Raw genomic sequence first — 17,596 nt, 5'->3', positions numbered from 1 at the left:
TCCAAGGATATGACTTGTGTCCAGATGTCTGCTTTATTCTTAATATTCCTACATTTTATCAGTTTCCCTATAGTTAACACCAGGAACATTCCAGATTTTATTTTCTTCAACATAGTAATAAAATGTGTTTAGTCATTAGGGAACAGTAATGTTTTACCTTTATGTATTCAGACTAACTTCAGAATTTAGGATTTTTTCTCTGGTTTGGTGTATAAGCACATTTTAGGTTTGGGGATATATCGAACACCACTTCTCGCACTTTATCCCACTTGGGGATATATCGAACACCACTTTTGGAGAGTTCTCTTTTGACTGTCTTGATTTAAAAGACTAGGTTGAGGGACTTCCCTGGCTGTCCAGTGGTTAAGACACCGCGCTTCCACTGCAGGGGGCGTGGGTTTGATACCTGGTTGGGGAACTAAGATCCCACATGCCATGCAGTGTGGCCAAATTTTAAAAGAATAAATAAAAGATGTGATGTGATTGAAATTATTCAAATACAGTAATGATGACATGAAAACCAAACCTTCAAGAAATGAAATTAAGTGCTATTTATAGGTGGGTTTTAAGAGATATTTACACATAGTTTTAATAGCTTTGTAACTTTCGATGAAGTTATTGATATCTGTGTTTATAAATAGAAGTAACTCGTTTTCAGTGGCTGCTGAAATGTTAGTATGTAAATACAGTATTCATTTCTATGTGTGTTCTAAACTGATCAATTTTTTTTTTAGCATGTGCAATGAATTCTCACAAATTTTTCAGCTTTGTCAGTTTGTGATGGTAAGTGCTTTTAATTTCATTTTTAAAAATAATTAATTATATAGGAAGATGATAATTTACAATCATGTTTTTGTTGTAGGAAAATTCCCAAAATGCTCCACTTGTACATGCAACTTTGGAAACGTTGCTCAGATTTCTTAACTGGATTCCGCTTGGATATATTTTTGAGACCAAGTTAATCAGCACATTAATTTATAAGGTATAGTGAATACATTTCAGTTATATTTATCACTGGATAGTGTTGTGTATTTTGTTAATTTGTAATGCTCTTTTGAATATTAAAACCATTCCACATTCACAGCCATAATCAACCTTGTTTCTGAGATGAGGAAATTGCTCAGAACTTTTCTGTAGTTTCAGCTACTAATTCTTAAAAACCGTGTCAGAATTTTATGATTCTGCCACTCATACCAGGCAGTCTCCCAAATTCTGTGTGAACAACTAATAATGAATTTGGTTTCCTTTTAGTTGCAGTAGCATGTAATACTTATGTAAAGTCTTACAATTGTTCATCCAGAGATAGTTACCAACTGGTTGTATTTCCAGATGTTTTCTAATCAGATATAATGAGTAAGTTATGTATTTAATCAAGCAGACTATTATAACTTACGTTTGGGGCTTTGTAGTTGAGGGCTTGATATGGTCATATTCTAATCTGAATTTACTATGTTAGAGCCACCATTTTATCCATAGACGGTTTATTTTAAATTGTTTGCCATTGTCAACAGTAGTGCAGGAAATACTGGACATTTATGCACTTGTCCAAATATTTATTTGGTATAAATTTTAATATGTGTAAGTATTGGATCAATAGGTATGTCCATTTTTAAGGCTTCTGATGCTTACCAAATTGCCACCCCCTAATGGGAGGCTATTTTTATACCTTCTCAACAGTTAAATATGAAAGAGCCAGTTTTTCCACACCTTATTAATCCTAGGTATATTTCCCATCCCTTAAAATCCTAAACAATTAAAATCTTTTTAGATTATACAGAAAACATGATGTCTTTAAAAGTCATGTAATAGATCGTGGGGAAAGTTTCTAAGCAACTTTGTGTTTTCCAGGTGTCTGAGGACACATCAAAAGAAAGCACAGTATACTCCTAAAGCATTTACTGTCTATTGGATGGATAACGAAATTTCCTTAAAATATATGTGCCAAAAAAAAAAACCCTATCACCACCTATTTGCCTGATATTTTTCCTCTGTGTTCCTGATTTTTAAATCTTTTATTTTTTTAATTGTTAATTTTGAGTGCTTCAGGCCATTTAATTTTATGCTTCCTTCCCCCCCCCACCCCCTTTTTTTAAATTAAAATAGTTCCTGAATGTTCCAATGTTTCGAAATGTCTCTCTGAAGTGCCTCACTGAGATCGCTGGTGTGAGTGTAAGCCAGTATGAGGAACAATTTGTAACGCTATTTACGCTGACAATGATGCAGCTAAAACAGGTAATACAACACCCTTAAAAACTGACTAAACAATTTTAGTGCCTTAGAGTTGAACCATTTCAGCACAGCTTACCATAAATAGATGAGCTGTAATGTGATTGTATATTTATTATATAAAATGAAGGGTAAGAAATTTTTATGAACATTTTGAAAATTCCTTGAAGTAAATGTTCTGGGAGTGTCATGGTAATTTATTTCTACAGAATTTAGAGGCTTGGTATCCTGGGGTTTAATATCAGTTCTGCCTTTGACCTTTCATCTCTAAATGAAGGGATTAGCCAAGTGTTAGTCTGACTAGGTGTATATGAAATTATCTAGAAGGTTAATCACAAAACTACATTACTATATATGTTCATGATCTGAATCAACTTTTTACATTTTTAATAACACTAGGTGGGAAAACTCTGATGTAGGGAAATTTCAAAGCATAATCTTTGAGGAAATTTTACTACTTGCAACTTTAAAAAAAATAAAAAATTAAGACAAAGTTACAAAAATGGATATAATAGACCAAGGCATTCTAGGGAAGAATAAGCTGTTTAACTCCATATGGTTTTTTTGTTTTTTGTTTTTTGTTTTAATTTATTTATTTGGTTGCACTGGGTCTTAGTTGTGGCAGGCGGGCTCCTTAGTTGTGGCATGTGAACTCTTTATTGTGGCATACATGTCTAGTTCCCTGACCAAGGATCGTATGTGGGCCCCCTGCATTGGGAACTTGGAGTCTTATCCACTGCGCCACCAGGGAAGTCCCACTCCGTCTATTTTAAAATTAGTAAAAGGGTGGGTGAAATTTAGAACTTAAATGTAGTATCTTTGTTGTTTTTAAAATGAAGGGCTTATGATCCATATTTAATCTTACAGATGCTTCCTTTAAATACCAATATTCGACTTGCATACTCGAATGGAAAGGATGATGAACAGAACTTTATTCAAAATCTCAGTTTGTTTCTCTGCACCTTTCTTAAAGAACATGGTCAACTTATAGAAAAAAGATTAAATCTCAGGGAAACACTCATGGAGGTAGGCTTTCTGGAGCCTTTGGCTTCTGAAATTAATAATAAAAACTTAAAGTATGCCTTTGTTCTAAAAATTCCTATACCTTTTAACATATCTTCTTACCTGTTACTTGTCTGTGCAGTATAAATATATGTTGTCAATTCTGAATTATAGTTGTTAAAAGCCAAGTGTCACGATTTTTATGTTCTACTCAATACCAGATCAGTAATTTATAATGAAAATTAAATTCCTAAAGCATGTGCAGATTTGTCATTTCTAAGATGAAAAGTTTAAAGACCTTATTTTAAAATTGAGATGTAATTCACATAACAAAACTATCCATTGTAAATTGTTTGATTCAGTGGCATTTAGTACATTCACGGTGTTGTCAACCATTACCTATTCCAAAACATTTTCATCACCCACAAAGGATGATGTACCCATTGAAACAGTCACTCCCTCAATCTGCTCTACCCTCCAGTCCCTAGCAACCAGTAATTTGCTTTACATCTCAATGGATTTAACTATTCTGAACCTTTCATATAAATGGAATCATAACATACTGATTTTTGTCATTGGTTTCTTTCAGTTAGCATGTTACCATGTTATAGCATGTATAAGTACTTAATCCCTTTCATGGCTGAATAATACTCCTTTGTATGGATAAACATCGAGTTTTGTGTCCGTTCATCTGTTGAACATTTGGATTATTTCTGCCTTTTTGCTATTACCAAATGTCTTTTAACGTCCATACCTTTTTACAATCACGTAAGTTTCTTGACACGTCCTAGGACATGTCAGAAGAAAGCACAGTTATTCCTAGAGAATTTCTGTTGTCTATTTGATGAATAATGAAATGTCAGAGTTGTACAGAATGCAGCATGAGTTTTTATTTCCCATTAACGTAGCAAATGGAAAGCAGTTTGAGGTTGGTTAGTAACGTCTAAGGATTGTTCTAATAGTTTTGGTCTCCTGTGTAGGCTCTTCATTATATGTTGTTGGTATCTGAAGTAGAGGAAACCGAAATCTTTAAGATTTGTCTTGAGTACTGGAATCACCTGGCAGCTGAACTCTATAGAGAGAGCCCATTCTCAACATCTGCCTCTCCATTGCTATCTGGAAGTCAACATTTTGATGTTCCTCCCAGGAGGCAGCTGTATTTGCCTGTGTTGTCCAAGGTAACAATAGTGGGTGGTTGAATGTGCTTCCTGTGATTTGGGGGACCAAATGCAAATACTGGCTTTTATTTCTTGGCTAAATCTATCCAAGCACCACCTGTGAGTTTCTTAGGAATGCAAATGAGATGCAAGAAAGTTAACAATTGATTTTTATCCATGTTATTTATTCTTTTATATTGTGGGAATAATTTTGTTTGGTATGTTGGTGTTGAGTGGGAGTGGGGGTTACATTTGATGTGACTGATTTCAAAGATCTAACAGATTTGTTTCTCTTGTTTATCGTTGAATAGGTCCGTTTACTGATGGTTAGTCGAATGGCTAAACCAGAGGAAGTATTAGTTGTAGAAAATGATCAGGGAGAAGTTGTAAGAGAATTCATGAAGGATACAGATTCCATAAATTTGTATAAGAATATGAGAGAAACATTAGGTAAGTTGATAAATACTGTTAATTTAATTTTTATCTTTGTAATTCAGTTTGGGGTGGAAATACTTTTTTAGGAAATATGGCATGCTTAGGTTCTCAATCTGTTAATAGCCATCCTTATTAATGTGCTATTAGTCTTAGTAAAAATCTTTTTGCATTTTGAAACATTTGGAATTTTTTTCCTTGTAGTTTATCTTACTCATCTGGATTATGTAGATACAGAAAGAATAATGACTGAGAAGCTTCACAATCAAGTGAATGGTACGGAGTGGTCATGGAAAAATTTGAATACATTGTGTTGGGCGATAGGCTCCATTAGTGGAGCAATGCATGAAGAGGATGAAAAACGATTTCTTGTTACTGTTATAAAGGTATGTAAGAGATAGGTATGAACTGGAACTTTAGCTAAGTGTATTTTATTACAAATGACTGAAATTTGTCTTATTTTACAGGATCTACTAGGATTATGTGAACAGAAAAGAGGCAAAGATAATAAAGCTATTATTGCATCAAATATCATGTACATAGTAGGTCAATATCCACGATTTTTAAGAGCTCACTGGAAATTCTTGAAGACTGTAGTTAACAAGCTCTTTGAATTCATGCATGGTAAATCCTATTTGCTTAATATATTTTATTTAGTTACTTTTGCTGAATAAAAAATGGAAAATATTTCTTAAATTTTTTTGATAATTGTTTTTGTTTTAGAGACCCATGATGGAGTCCAGGACATGGCTTGTGATACTTTCATTAAAATAGCTCAAAAGTGCCGCAGGCATTTTGTTCAGGTTCAGGTTGGAGAAGTAATGCCATTTATTGATGAGATTTTGAACAACATTAACACTATAATTTGTGATCTTCAGCCTCAACAGGTATGTGGATCAGCAAGGATATTTTTCTTAGAAAGTAACTACTGTTTTAATGAGAATTTATTAATGGGAATAGAAAGAAAGCCACTCTTGAATTCAGTTCAAGTGTTTCTGTGGTTAGGTTTTTATAGTGAGGCAGAAATCAACCAAAAGTTTGTTAGGCTGTTTTCCTACTTAATATAAATTATTTCTGACACTTTAACAAAATTAGTTTAAGTGTGTATGTGGATTGTTTGTGTGTGGTTTTCCTTATTATGATGCATGCAAGTAAAATGTCTGCCTTTTAACATAGGTCCATACATTTTATGAAGCTGTGGGGTACATGATTGGTGCACAAACAGACCAAACAGTACAAGAACATTTGATAGAAAAATACATGCTACTTCCTAATCAGGTTTGGGATAGCATAATCCAGCAAGCAACCAAAGTAAGTTTTATTACTTTTTGTGAAAGTTCTAATGGAAATTGAGAAAATTATATTTACAGAACTAGTAAATTTTGTACCTTTGACATGTATATCTGATCCATAAGTACTTTTATGTGTACTTTTGCACATTGAAAAAATTGTAATATTTTTATTCTGTTTTGATGGAAAATTGGGAATATTTTGCTCTATTTTTAGTAAAGACTTTTGCATTAGTTTCACCATTTAACATAAATGTCATGGTGCTTTGGAGTAATGTGGGTGTAATGTTTTTTGCTTTAGCTACAAGAATAATTCTCATATGTTAAATGGAGTTGTTTTTTGTCCTTCGCAGAATGTGGATATACTTAAAGATCCTGAAACAGTCAAGCAACTTGGTAGCATACTGAAAACAAATGTGAGAGCCTGCAAAGCGGTTGGACACCCGTTTGTGATTCAGCTTGGGAGAATTTATTTAGATATGCTTAATGTATACAAGTGCCTCAGTGAAAATATTTCTGCAGCTATTCAAGCTAATGGTAAGCGATTCTGAATTCTTATGGAATGATGTATTAATAAGTCAGTTCTGCATTCACTGCCTTGGCATAAGCATTCAGCACTTCTCGCAGATTTAAATTAATCCGTCCCATGTTTCAGGCAATCCTAGACAATTTTTTTAACCACTCACAGGCCCCTTTCCCCTATAAAATTAGTCTTAGTTTATTTTCCCAGGAAATTCATCTGTGTACTCTTGTCTTTTAAGTTTTCTAATGGTAAATGGGAACTAATAATACCTGAAGTACATGTAACTGCCAGTGTAGAATTTTAGTTGTTAAGTTGGATTCCACCTGATTGTATTTTTTAGGTGAGATGGTTACAAAGCAACCATTGATTAGAAGTATGCGAACAGTAAAAAGGGAAACTTTAAAGTTAATATCTGGTTGGGTGAGCCGGTCCAATGATCCACAGATGGTAAGTGAGATGTGCTTTTTGTTTTTAAAGTTGATGCTGCATTCTCTGGAATGTGCATATATTCTGTATGCGTTTAGCTATTTTAAAGGTAATTTAGATGTTTACGTCTGGCATTATTTTATAACATTCTATTTAGTGGAGTCCTTGAGTACATTAAAATAATAAGATATATACCATCTTCGAAAGAAATTGCTGTTAGTGGTGGGGGGGTTGGTGATGCAACAAGATAGCTGAGATGATTGGGTCGTTTTTATTTTTCCATGGATAGAGTTCAGATGAAATTTTTGTTTTCCTCATGGCTTTGAGAGCAATTTGCAAAGCTGTCATTAGTTTGCCTCTTCAGTAGGGGGGCAGTAAGCACTTTCCTAGTTGAAAGTTTGAAAGTCTCTTTTGCTCTCTTATTCCTGTTAGTCTTTTTTTTTTTTTTTTTGCTGTGTTGGGTCTTCGTTTCTGTGCGAGGGCTTTCTCTAGTTGCAGCAAGTGGGGGCCACTCTTCATCGCGGTACGCGGGCCTCTCACTATGGAGGCCTCTCTTGTTGCGGAGCACAGGCTCCAGACGTGCAGGCTCAGTAGTTGTGGCTCATGGGCCTAGTTGCTCTGCGGCATGTGGGATCTTCCCAGACCAGGGCTCGAACCCGTCCCCTGCATTAGCAGGCAGATTCTCAACCACTGCGCCACCAGGGAAGCCCTCCTGTTAGTCTTAAATGGTTTTCAGAAACTAAACCAGCTCCATATGCCTCAACTTGGGGAAAATGAGATTTATGTTTAGTTATTGTATACCTTTCATTTGCTTGATCCTGGGAACATTACCAAAAATCCTATCTTGTTTATCACTATTGTGTGGAAGTAGCACTGACAACTCTGCAACTTACTTTCGTAATGTTGTTCCTGTTGATACGGAAATTTTTTTAGGAAATTCTCAAGGTATCAAGCTTAAATACCAAAAGGTTTTAAACATGTATTATGTATGAGATCAGAACTGTATTTAAAATTGGAAAGTAAAAAGGATGAATTGAAGGAATTGAGAAGTTCATAATTTACAACAACTTAGGCAATAATTTCAGGCGTATCAGTGGTAATAAGAAGAAGGGTCTCATTATGTTTTACAACTAACGTTTATGTTGAGGTTTGGGGCTGTGAATTCAAAGGTAGTCAAACACTTCAGATCCAGTATGTAGGAAAATAAATTATTTCAGTGTTAAGAGTAGAAATGTGAGGGTGGGGGAGGAAAGAATAAATGAGTCATGGGTATGAAATGTATAATGTGGGGAATATAGTCAATAACTCATAACTTTTTATGGTGACAGATCGTAACTAGACTTAATGTGGTGATCATTTTGAAATGTATAAAAATACCAAATCACTCACTATGCTGTGTAACAGGAAGTAACATCGTGTTGTAGATCAACAAACATACAGGGAACTCATAGAAAAAGATACCAGATTTGTGTTTACCAGAGGTGGGAGAATGAGGGGAGGGGAAATTGGATGAAGGCAGTCAGAAGATACAACGTTTAGTTTTAACATAAATAAGTACTAAGAATGTAATGTACAAACATGATAAATACAATTAACACTGCTGTTACCTTATATAAGAAAGTTTGTTAAGAGTAAATCCTAAACGTTTTCATCACAAAATTTTTTTTCTATTTGTATCTATATGATGATGTTCACTAAACTTATAATCATTTCATGTATGTAAGTAAACTTAGCGCTATACATTAATCATGTCTCAATAAAACTTGAAGGAAGAAAAAGAAGTGAGAATCAGTTCTAGTTAAGAGAAACCAAGTAGGTAAAAGGAAAAATAATTTGTGCTTATCCTTCAAATCTTAACTAGACTTGTTTTGTATGGTGGGACGCTACTAACTAGTAATCTTCAGTTAAATGAAACATGGTTATATTTATTGTGCACATCTTAATGGAGAACCTATTAAAAGCACAGAAGTTACGCCTTACTAAGACTATTTATTGAGAATCTTGGAAACCCTCACACAGTCTTTCTGGCATAGTCCAGTTCCTTTTTTGAGAGTAAGTGATGGTTATTATTTCTGATTATTAAAATATCAACAAGCATTCATTAAATTAAAAAAATCATTGGGTGTCTACTTTTGGTTAGATATGAGTACCTTGGTACAGTATTGGTGAGGAGGGCTCTACCTTGAGGTTACCCATCCCATACACACAGTATTCCTAGAATCCTGGTCCCGCCACAATACTTAGAGCGTCAGGCCCCAGTTTCCTTTAATAATTACAGATTTAAACTATGCAGTGTCCATGGCCCTTCTCAGCCTATTGTGATTTCTCACTTTCTCTTGGTAAGGTTTTAATATACAAAAACTTTAAAGCACAGGAATGTCCAATTTTCAGCAGATGATCAACCTAGATTAAGTCTTACAGATGACATTGACCTAGCTGCTTAATAAGAGTTAGCAAGTGCCTACATTAAAATTGAAAAGTTGTGGTTTTTTGTTTTTCTGTTTTTTTTAAACAGGTAGCTGAAAATTTTGTTCCTCCTCTGTTGGATGCAGTTCTCATTGATTACCAGAGAAATGTCCCAGCTGCTAGAGAACCAGAAGTGCTTAGTACTATGGCTATTATTGTCAACAAGTTAGGAGGACATATAACAGCTGAAATACCTCAAATATTTGATGCTGTTTTTGAATGCACATTGAATATGATAAATAAGGTATGTGATTTGCATTTCAGTTATATAATGGGAGGTTCTGCATTATGTCCTTTTCACTTTTAAAAGCATAAATGATGGCTGTGTATGAGTACAGCGTAAACTTTAGGCTCTGATATTAAATATTTGAACTTCTAGATAAGAAAAATACTTGTTTTTTAAATTTACAAAAGTAAATTTGATAGATTGTTTATTCAAATAGCAGCTTGCATTTGTTGAAAACTTGCTACATTTTAGTCACTGGCTTTTTAAAGTGTAGTTTGTGCTTATAAGGAATGGGAAAATGTATTAATCAAAAAGAAAAAATGTACATGTAAGTGTACACATTTACACAGTAGATAACAATTTTTCTAATCTGTATTAGTGATCTCAAAGTCACTTAAATGTGGTAGTAACAGTCTCAGAGTTAATAGAAAATATGATGGTCTTTATGTGGGTTTTGTTGAGTTCTCTTTATAAAAAAGTGAACTTGTATTCCTTCACTTTGGTAATTCATTTGTCTAATAAATAGTAATTTTGTCTTCCTTGACAGGTGAATTCTATTAGCTTTTTTTTTTTTTTTTTTTTTTTTTTTCCGGTATGCGGGCCTCTCACTGTTGTGGCCTCCCCCGTTGCGGAGCACAGGCTCCGGACGCGCAGGCTCCGGACGCGCAGGCTCAGCGGCCATGGCTCACGGGCCCAGCCGCTCCGCGGCATATGGGATCCTCCCAGACCGGGGCACGAACCCGTATCCCCTGCATCGGCAGGCGGACTCTCAACCACTTGCGCCACCAGGGAGGCCCTCTATTAGCTTTTGAGTTTGACTTTCACATCTTATGGGGTCCACGAACAACTCCAAACATTTATACTGAATTAGGGCTTGCTTTCCCCCTTCCATTTAACATAATTCAGGCATTGAAACTTTTGTTCCCACTATTTGTTTTTAGGACTTTGAAGAATATCCTGAGCACAGAACGAACTTTTTCTTACTACTTCAGGCTGTCAATTCTCATTGTTTCCCAGCATTCCTGGCTATTCCACCTGCACAGTTTAAACTTGTTTTGGATTCCATCATTTGGGCTTTCAAACATACTATGAGGAATGTAGCAGATACAGGTAAATACATAGAAACGATGTTCTTTATTCATTTGCCTACCAACCCACAGTCCGTGTACAGACACTTACAGGTAGGTGTATAGTGGTAGACAAATAGGTATCACTTCACTTGTCATGGTTTTGTTTGAATGCATCAGTTGTGTAGATAGGTCTGAGTAAGTCCTATAAACAGTTTAATCAGATCCAGAGTGAGTTCATAGACAGAATTGAGTTACGGGGAGATGGGCATAAGATTCAAGGCAGGGAGAAAGAACATCACTCACCCATATCCTCACCAGTGTTTCCTTTTCCCCCTATGCTTTTGCTCTGTGGCACTGAGGGTTAACTAAGGATAAAACAAAAAAAACTGTTTATAGTTGGAGGGTTTGTTTTCCTTTTAAATAGTAACTGATTTATGTAATAGAAAAAATCTACTCAGTTGCACTGCTTTTGGAGTGGATGTAGAGAGAATCAACTAAACTTTCAGAAATACTGGAAAGGTGGTAATGGTTAGATTATAGCCTGTAAGTTGGCAGACTTTGATTCCAGTTTAACTCCATTACTGAGTCAAGATAATTTAGGCAAATAATTGTCATTAGCAAAAAAAAGAGGGGCGAATGGACTTTGAATGAATTGTTTAATAGCTGAAACACTATCATGAATGTTGTCAGTATGTAATAACGTTGTTGGCATTATGTGTATTTTAGGCTTACAGATACTTTTTACACTCTTACAAAATGTTGCACAAGAAGAAGCTGCAGCTCAGAGTTTCTATCAAACTTATTTTTGTGATATTCTTCAGCATATCTTTTCTGTCGTGACAGACACCTCACATACTGCTGGTAAGAATTTAAAGCCATAAAAGTATGTGTTCCAGTTGCTATTACATCTTGGAGTTAATGATGTCCTTCTTATCAACAGGTTTGACAATGCATGCATCTATCCTTGCATATATGTTTAATTTGGTCGAAGAAGGAAAAATAAGTACACCATTAAATCCTGGAAATCCAGTTAACAACCAAATGTTTATTCAGGAATATGTGGCTAATCTTCTTAAGTCTGCATTCCCTCATCTTCAGGAGTAAGTATAAATAGACTTTTTAATAAACTTAAATTTTTAAGTTTTTTTTTTAAAGCAATTAATTAATCATTGTGTTTTGACTTGCAGTGCTCAAGTAAAGCTCTTTGTGACGGGACTTTTCAGCTTAAATCAGGATATTCCTGCATTCAAGGAACATCTTAGGGATTTCCTGGTACAGATAAAGGTATGTATTTTATTTGCAGTTGGAAAAGTATTGACTAAATACTGATTGAATTCTTGCATCCAGAATTCACCACTTTTTGTAGTGCAAAATGAGTAGGTTTTAAAATATGTGTAATCTTACTCTTTTGAGACTGATTACAGAAAGAAACACTTTCAAATCAAGGCCAGGAAGAGGAGATAGGTTTGAAATGTTCAGGGGAGCTTTTTATTAATATAATTCATTTTAGAATATCTATTGCAACATTGTGATTGAATCCCATAGGTATTTTTAAAGGAGTGGAATGGGTGAAAGAAGCACATTGGTAGTTCCTTTTGGTATTTTCCATTTTGTTAGTAAGGAATTCATTTTAGGGGGAACATGATAATTAGCAGATACCAGCCTATTTTTACTGCTGTTAGAATGCTCCATTTACTTATGGGAAGAGCGATTTTTCTTGTATCATCATGCTTTAAAGAAATACAAAAAGTACCATGAAACTCATAAGTAGTTGATGAGTTATCTATGTCTATTAAAGAATTGGTCACATAAGATATTCAGGTTTTTTTTCCCCTGCAAAATCCAAAGGTTTTGTTGTTGGGTTTTGTTTTTTGTTTGTGTGGTTTTTTGTTCGTTTGTTTGTTTTTTACTGTAAATATAAAATCAGTAAAAAAATAAAAAAATAATTCATAAAGTAGAGAGTGTATAAAGGATGAAAATTGTCTGAAACACCGCTATGAGGACAATTAGAGTTAAACTTGATCATTAGTGTTTCTTGGTATCGTTGCTTATGGAGTATATTTTGTATATGGCATTATACTATCCCTCTTTTGAAATCTTTCCCCCCCCCCAACTAACACCTTTGGTTTTTAATTCAATTGTGTAGAATTATAAAAATAATATACCATAATTTAAACTCAGTAATTGATGGATAAATTATATTGTTTGTGTAAACTGGGAGGTGCTTATCTACACTTTTTTTTCCCAAAGGCAAGTCATTTTGTGAATTGAAGTTTACTAAAGTATGTTGACATTTCAACTATCTGTTTCCACAGGAGTTTGCAGGTGAAGATACATCGGATCTCTTTTTGGAAGAAAGAGAAACAGCCCTTCGACAGGCTCAGGAAGAGAAACATAAACTTCAAATGTCTGTCCCTGGCATCCTTAATCCACATGAAATTCCAGAAGAAATGTGTGATTAAAGTCAGAAGTCATGCTGGGTTGTTTTTTTGTTTGTTTGTTTTTTTCTTTTACTGTTTTTTTTTTTTTTTTCTGCAACTTGTTAGCAGATGAAAATAGCATCTGGATATTTGTCGACCAAAATGATGCCAATTTGTAAATTAAAATGTCACCTAGTGGCCCTTTTTCTTATGTGTTTTTTGTATAAGAAATTTTCTGTGAAATATCCTTCCATTGTTTAAGCTTTTGTTTTGGTCATCTTTATTTAGTTTGCATGAAGTTGGAAATTAAGGCATTTTTAAAAATTTTACTTCATGCCCATTTTGTGGCTGGGATGGGGGGAGGAGGCAAATTCAATTTGAACATATACTTGTAAATTCTAATGCAAAATTATACAATTTTTCCTGTAAACAATACCAATTTTTAATTAGGGAGCATTTTCTTTCTAGCCTGTATTTCAGTCTAGAAGAAAAGATAATGAGTAAGACAAATTACGTTGTTAAAAGGATTATTATAGTGCTGCATTGTCTGAAATTAGCACCTCTTGGACTGAATTGTTTGTCTAGGCTACATGTATTACAAGTCTGTTTGGCAAGTTTGCAGCAAGATCATGTGCATATCATCCCATTGTAAAGCGACTTCAAAAAATATGGGAACACAGTTAGTTATTTTTACACAGTTCTTTTTGTTTGTGTGTGTGTGTGCTGTCGCTTGTCGACAACAGCTTTTTGTTTTCCTCAATGAGGAGTGTTGCTCATTTGTGAGCCTTCATTAACTCGAAGTGAAATGGTTAAAAATATTTATCCTGTTAGAATAGGCTGTATCTTTTTAACAACTCATTAAAAAACAAAACAAAACTCTGGCTTTTGAGATGACTTATACTAATTTACATTGTTTACCAAGCTGTAGTGCTTTAAGAACACTACTTAAAAAGCAAAATAAACTTGGTTTACATTTATTTTCCCTTTATTGGCTCAAACTTATTCTTATATTAATGAAAGTGGTTATTTGTGTTTAGGTATTAGGTAACATTTTTAAATGAAGTTTGATACCTGTTGACTTCTAAATATTATTTCTAAGGTTATTAAGTAAAGGCAGCACTTGTATAAAATGAACATCCTCCTGAGATGCCTTCTGTTCCCAAGAAACAAGTCCTTCCTGTGACAGCTTGGCGCACATTTTACCTTTACTTGTGGTTAAAAAGCATCTTCTTTATTCTGGTTAGGGGCTAGGGGTATCAAAGCTTAAAATTAGTCTTAATGAGACCCAAGGGGCAAAAAGCTACTGCACATATTCTTGATTAATTGCACTCTTGTAAAACAATTCTTGGAAGTAGTCCCTTTAAGAAAAGTGGGAAGAGAGGGGAAAATGTGTAGAGTGCCTACGAAATATGAAAAGGGGGTAGAAAAAGGAAACCAACTTGGGTGAACCTGTTTCCAGAGGATTAAATTAGCCTTCTATAAACCTAGACTAAAACCTAAGCATTTGAAGTGCCTCATGTTTGTGGAGAATCAGCAACTTGGTATTATCGCTGTACTCCTAACTTCATAGGTCTTTGGCAAAAACTAACATCATTTTAGTAGAATGTAATCATACATAAAATAGTCATTAGTCATTTTTTAGAACAGATGGTAAGATTTTTAAATGTGTTCAAAGAGGAATATTGAAGGACTTTGTTTAAAACTTCAGCTTTGTTAAAAGCTTGATTTGATCACTGGTATTGACCTAAAAATAAGAGGTTTTCTTGGATCAGTCAAGACTGATCCAAATCGTTTGCTGTATTTGAAATCAGCTGTACGTTCATGTTTGGTTTAGAACAGCTGTCACCATTTCCAACAGTGGTCACATGTAATATTCTTATCCTATAGCCCCATTGCCTACCTTGATATGTTCTGGATGTTTAAGAAACAAAGCTTTGGCCAAAATGAGACTATGATAGCTATAGCAAATTAAATATAGGGTGGGCATTTCTTGCTTAATTGAAAGTTAATCATATCAGGCCAGCCTCAAGGTATTTGACAGCAAAGCACACTGATAAACTGGCCATTCGAGATGTTTGGTTTAGTGCTGTTTAACTGTTGGAACAAGGCAATGTCTCAGTTACAAATTGTGAAAGAGAACTAGAATTGTCTCATAAGTGGGTCTGAATCCTGGTCTAGGCACCCGTTAGAATCTTGGGCAAGTCATTTGAACTTTGAAGATGGGATCACAAAGCTAATTCCTGAGTCAGTTGTGAGGATATCAACCAACAGTAGGATGCATTTTTTCACATTTTAGCATGTCTGGAAATCAGGGTGTATCTTACAATCCATGGCACCTGAAAATTACAGTGGCGAGGCAATACCACTGACACATTTCCCTGCTTGTCCCTGTGTGAACTTAGTTATAATGGTTTGTAAGCATTTATTTAATTGCTATTTAAAAGTGTTACAAAGGATTGCTCAGCAACAAAATAAAATGTTACTTATATGCAAAATGGCAGAGGCAGCAGGATATAAACTAGGTAATAAAGGGAGGAAATACTCATTGTTGGAAGGATAGTCACACTTCCATATTTTCTTGCAAAGTGGCAACCAGGTATTTTGGGGGACCTAAGCAAGGGAGCTGCCTGTAAGTTATAATGCAAAGAATTGTCCACCAAATGCCAAGCAGTGCAATTTTATAAGAAACTTTGAAATTTCAAAAAGACTGCTGTAACCAGTTCATGTATTTTGTAGTAAGGACTATCATATTGTCATAGTTGAAATTGTTTTCTTGTTCTCGATGGTACATAAAATTAATGGTACGTCTTGCAACTGATATCTTAGAATTGAAATAAAGCAGAAAGTAAAGTGAATTCAGTCTTCACAGGCTGTCAACTCCACATTGAGTCAAATCTATGAAAGACTGACTCGGGTGCAGATGTTTCATGATTTGATGCCAACAGACATGCAAGGATGGAGTTGGAAAAACTACAGTATTAGAATACTGAGAAATTAACTGGTCTGATTTGCTGGTGTATGTATTGGATTTTCCTCCTAGGAAGTTTCCAGCAGGATTCAGTCTGTAACGTGTGAAGACTTAGGTCTATGGAAAAGAGGTTCAAAAAGTTGTAAATCACGTAGTCAACCAATTCTGGTGTTGTGATTAGAAGCTCAAGAACAAAATGGATTATTAAGTTACATAAAAGTATATTAATAAGTAGTACTTTGGTACTTAAGTACTGTTGTAAAGTTAACAGTAAGTACTGTTGTAAAGTTTCTTACCGCTTTTTGTGCTGTTCATCTCTGATACATTCTGGGTAAACTTAAAAAATTAACTGTAATTCCATAATATATGTAGTCCATGTTTAGATTTCCCCAGCAGTTCCTAAGAATTGTCTTTCATAGCTTATGTTTTTCCAAATAGTTATCCAATTCAGATTCATGCTTTTTGCATTTGTAGTTTTTAATTTCAATGATCGTTGTTTACTTGAAAAATACTTGGTTAATATGCGAACCTGTTTTTTAAAATATCTTCTCTTTTTTCATGTTAATCTAAGCATAGTTTATATTCTATATTGTCTGTTGTCCCGATTGACAAAAGCCCTCCTCCATACCCTACCCCCTGCCTTTAGAGTCCACTTAACAATTTTATTTACAATTTTATTCTAGATGCCCTAGGGAGTAAAGTCTTACTAGCTTGCAAAGTGGTTATGTATTTAAGAATATTTTTATAAATGAACATTTTAAGGTTTTTTTGTTTTTTTGTCTTGCTCATGTAACCAGAAAGGTAGTAACAGTGACTTGTTATAGTTTATTTTGTTGTGCTTGTATCAGTGACATCCAGAGAACCAATACAGAACTAAGGTTCTGGCGATTTAGGAATTTTTTTCTATCCCCAGCACTTGGATTATACCCCAAGGTCAAATATGGCTGTGGGAATTTCAGCTATTATACCTGCATTCTAGGCAGCAGGGAAGATAAAAGCTTCCCCTTTTTTTTTTTTTTTTTTTGCGGTATGTGGGCCTCTCACTGTTGTGGCCTCTCCCGTTGCGAAGCACAGGCTCCGGATGCGCAGGCCCAGCGGCCATGGCTCACGGGCCCAGCCGCTCCGTGGCATATGGGATCCTCCCAGACCGGGGCACGAACCCGTATCCCCTGCATCGGCAGGCGGACTCTTAACCACTGCGCCACCAGGGAGGCCCAAAAGCTTCCCCTTTTAAGACTCAAAACAAGTTGCAGAACTCTTGAATAGATCTCCATAGCCCCACCCCATAAGAAACTGAGAAATACAATCTATACAATCTTAAAGCTGGATGTGTTGCTGCTCTGAATAGAATTTGCCATTAGATTAATGAGGAAGGGGGAGAGTGAATTGAA

General features: G+C 35.0%; 1 protein-coding gene across 2 annotated transcripts in view; it reads left to right on the top strand.

Annotated features, from left to right (window-relative positions):
* Nucleotides 1-14,214, top strand: part of XPO1 (exportin 1) — a 43,373-nt gene extending 29,159 nt beyond the window's left edge. For both annotated transcript variants that reach the window (XM_060117046.1, XM_060117047.1), the window contains 18 exons: nt 735-783; nt 863-982; nt 2,104-2,232; nt 3,094-3,252; nt 4,209-4,406; nt 4,697-4,835; nt 5,022-5,203; nt 5,285-5,441; nt 5,541-5,704; nt 5,994-6,128; nt 6,460-6,643; nt 6,970-7,076; nt 9,571-9,765; nt 10,689-10,857; nt 11,544-11,678; nt 11,758-11,917; nt 12,005-12,101; nt 13,133-14,214. In XM_060117046.1, coding sequence (XP_059973029.1) covers nt 735-783; nt 863-982; nt 2,104-2,232; nt 3,094-3,252; nt 4,209-4,406; nt 4,697-4,835; nt 5,022-5,203; nt 5,285-5,441; nt 5,541-5,704; nt 5,994-6,128; nt 6,460-6,643; nt 6,970-7,076; nt 9,571-9,765; nt 10,689-10,857; nt 11,544-11,678; nt 11,758-11,917; nt 12,005-12,101; nt 13,133-13,279 — 2,626 coding nt within the window. In that variant the 3' untranslated portion in view covers nt 13,280-14,214. The remainder of the gene's footprint in view (nt 1-734; nt 784-862; nt 983-2,103; nt 2,233-3,093; nt 3,253-4,208; nt 4,407-4,696; nt 4,836-5,021; nt 5,204-5,284; nt 5,442-5,540; nt 5,705-5,993; nt 6,129-6,459; nt 6,644-6,969; nt 7,077-9,570; nt 9,766-10,688; nt 10,858-11,543; nt 11,679-11,757; nt 11,918-12,004; nt 12,102-13,132) is intronic.
* Nucleotides 14,215-17,596: the final 3,382 nt, after the last annotated feature.

The sequence above is a fragment of the Mesoplodon densirostris genome, chromosome 14, assembly GCF_025265405.1.
Source record: "Mesoplodon densirostris isolate mMesDen1 chromosome 14, mMesDen1 primary haplotype, whole genome shotgun sequence".
In the NCBI taxonomy this organism is placed as follows: Eukaryota; Metazoa; Chordata; class Mammalia; order Artiodactyla; family Ziphiidae; genus Mesoplodon; species Mesoplodon densirostris.
This window is presented reverse-complemented; position numbering and strand designations above follow the sequence as displayed.